Source organism: Engraulis encrasicolus, chromosome 2, assembly GCF_034702125.1.
Source record: "Engraulis encrasicolus isolate BLACKSEA-1 chromosome 2, IST_EnEncr_1.0, whole genome shotgun sequence".
Taxonomy (NCBI): Eukaryota; Metazoa; Chordata; class Actinopteri; order Clupeiformes; family Engraulidae; genus Engraulis; species Engraulis encrasicolus.
The window spans coordinates 7184040-7186539 of NC_085858.1; the positions used below are offsets into that span (position 1 = coordinate 7184040).

The 2500-nt window shown below is 43.4% G+C and overlaps 1 protein-coding gene across 1 annotated transcript in view; it reads left to right on the forward strand.

Annotated features, from left to right (window-relative positions):
• Positions 1 to 2500, forward strand: part of tbcd (tubulin folding cofactor D) — a 50139-nt gene that overhangs the window by 44978 nt on the left and 2661 nt on the right. The window contains exons 34-36 of the mRNA XM_063221042.1: positions 1379 to 1456; positions 1713 to 1802; positions 2046 to 2133. Coding sequence (XP_063077112.1) covers positions 1379 to 1456; positions 1713 to 1802; positions 2046 to 2133 — 256 coding nt within the window. The remainder of the gene's footprint in view (positions 1 to 1378; positions 1457 to 1712; positions 1803 to 2045; positions 2134 to 2500) is intronic.

Here is a 2500-nt window from a genome sequence, read left to right on the forward strand (position 1 = left end):
CTAGACCCTCCTAGAACACCTTAACCCTTCTGGGAATTTAATTAACTGAGCATCATATCGTTTTAACAGCAACAATTTCTGAGGTCGCAGTTTCTTTTGTGTGTGTTTGGAACAGCAGCTGATCAACAACACCCTTATTGTTCTAAACTTCAACCTTCACTGTCGTTGCTTAATCGTTTTGTTGGAGGGTTGGTTACATTCCTGGATTTGAGGACTTAGGGTTTAATGAGCACAGGGATCTGGGAGTTGCTTTGTGAAAAAAAAACAAGAAAAAGTTGATTTGTCGAAGCATGTTTTGGGCTTAGTGGCTACAACGGCCAGGATGGTTGTAATTTAAGATTAAATTATACTGTTATAATTCCTTTTTTACCATTTAGGCCAAAAAAAAATCAATTTCCTAGTTCGGCTGCTGCTCATTTTAGTAAATCATTTAGCTTTTATTTAATTACAGACCACATTCTTGCAGCATAACCGGTGTTGGGCAAAATGAATCCATTAGTTAACGATTTAGTCCCCCATATTCCAAATGACTTGGACCTGGATGTCCAATTCAGTCAGGTGATTAACTGGTTAAATGATCACCTGGTGGAACTGGACCGGTAAAACAAAGGCATTTGGAATGCGTGACCCTCAATTGTAACTAATTAATACATTTCACCCATCACTGAGCGTAACCTGGTCAGGTATACCAGTCCAACTTTATCTGTCTCCTTCTCTATTCCCTTCAGCAAGGAGGTGCTGTGGTGCATCGTGCTAGCACAACATACTATGAATGGGAGCATTGCCCATGGCGCCCCGATTTCAAATCCGGCCTGGGTCATTTTCCAGCCCTTCACAGTCTCTCTCCCACTTCTTTCCTGTCCAAAATCTTCACTGCCCTGTATCAATACAGGCACGAAAATATGTTTAAAAAAACAATCAACAGTGACAGGTAGACCAACCTCACTCCCTAATATGTGGTTCACAGAACAAGACAATGGGGAGCCCAACCCCGGGCTCTCTCCTTTGCCCAACAGATGAGCTCATCATGTCTAGACGTGACACCACATGGTAGCAGCACAGCTTTAATAGAATATTTGCCAGGAAGCGAGCATGGTAGGCTTCTCCTGTTCTCGGTGGATAGTGGTGAGAGGTGTTACCCTCCGAAGAGTCCACGTCTCCAGATGAACATGTTTTGCTTATCGTCAGAGCCCAAACAAAATCTGTTGCTACCCCCGTTGCCCAGCAACGCAACTCCAAAAGCACTCTTGCATCATCGTTGTTTTCTAGATTCATTCTGTTAACTTTTGTTTTTCTAAATAAGATGACGTTAGGAAGGGTGATATCATTTGATAGATTGGTGTTGAAGACTGTTGTGTTCTGCCTGTTCTCTTCGCAGGGTGTCGGTGCCTTTACTGAAGATGGTGGACCAAATGCTGGCCAGCGGCTCCTTTGACCTTTTCACCAGTGAAGAAGAGTGAGTGACCAACAGCCATCATGAGATTATCACCCCTAGTCATCTAATTTGTGATGCTAGGTTTTGAAATATTGAAGTGACGTGTTCATATTTTGCGTTTGTAAGTAGTTAGTGGAAATTGCCAATATGACTGCCACCTGTTGAAAACTGTCCTATGGTATGCAGTTTCTTAAATGCAGAGAAGATTTATGCATTTGAAGATGGTATGGATTGTAAAAGGAAAGCATGAAAACATTTCTTTCTTTTTGTCTTTTAGTCATCCGTTCTGTGTGGACCTTCTGGCGCTCTGTAAGGCGGAGGTCAGGAAGTCCAAAGATGTCCAGAAGTTGAGGTGTTGCACAGCTGTGTGAGTGTCCCTCCCGACTCAATTTATACTCGTGAAAATTGAACATTAGGGCGGTATTTTAAAACTTTTTGTCTTTTTTGTCATTTCATTTTTTAAATGTTACCACATCATCTACACACACACACACACACACACACACACACACACACACACACACACACACACACACACACACACACACACACACACACACACACACACACACACACACACACACACACACACACACACACACACACACAGGTACTGTGGCATGATGCAGTTCCAGGGCAGTGTGAGGAAAAGTGTCCTGCTGCAGCTGTTGATGCTTCTCTGCCACCCCTTCCCTGTGGTAAGAACTTCTCTTCTCTTCTCTTCTCTTCTCTTCTCTTCTCTTCTCTTCTCTTCTCTTCTCTTCTCTTCTCTTCTCTTCTCTTCTCTTCTCTTCTCTTCTCTTCTCCCCCCCATCTTTTTAGTTCTCTTCTCTTCTTCTTCCTGTGTACCCACTCTCCTCACCCATACCAGAGTCTGAGTGTTCCTTCACACATTATGTGAATAATCCAGTTAGAGAGGGAGAGATGGTTATTACATTTGTGGCGAGGATGGCTAGTGAGGAAGTCATAAATTAAGGAGTTGAGGGCTTGTAGTGATGTGGGTGGTGTCACGGCCAGGCCAAGCATTAGACTCCCATGCAGATGATGCCTGCTGCTGCTGCTGCA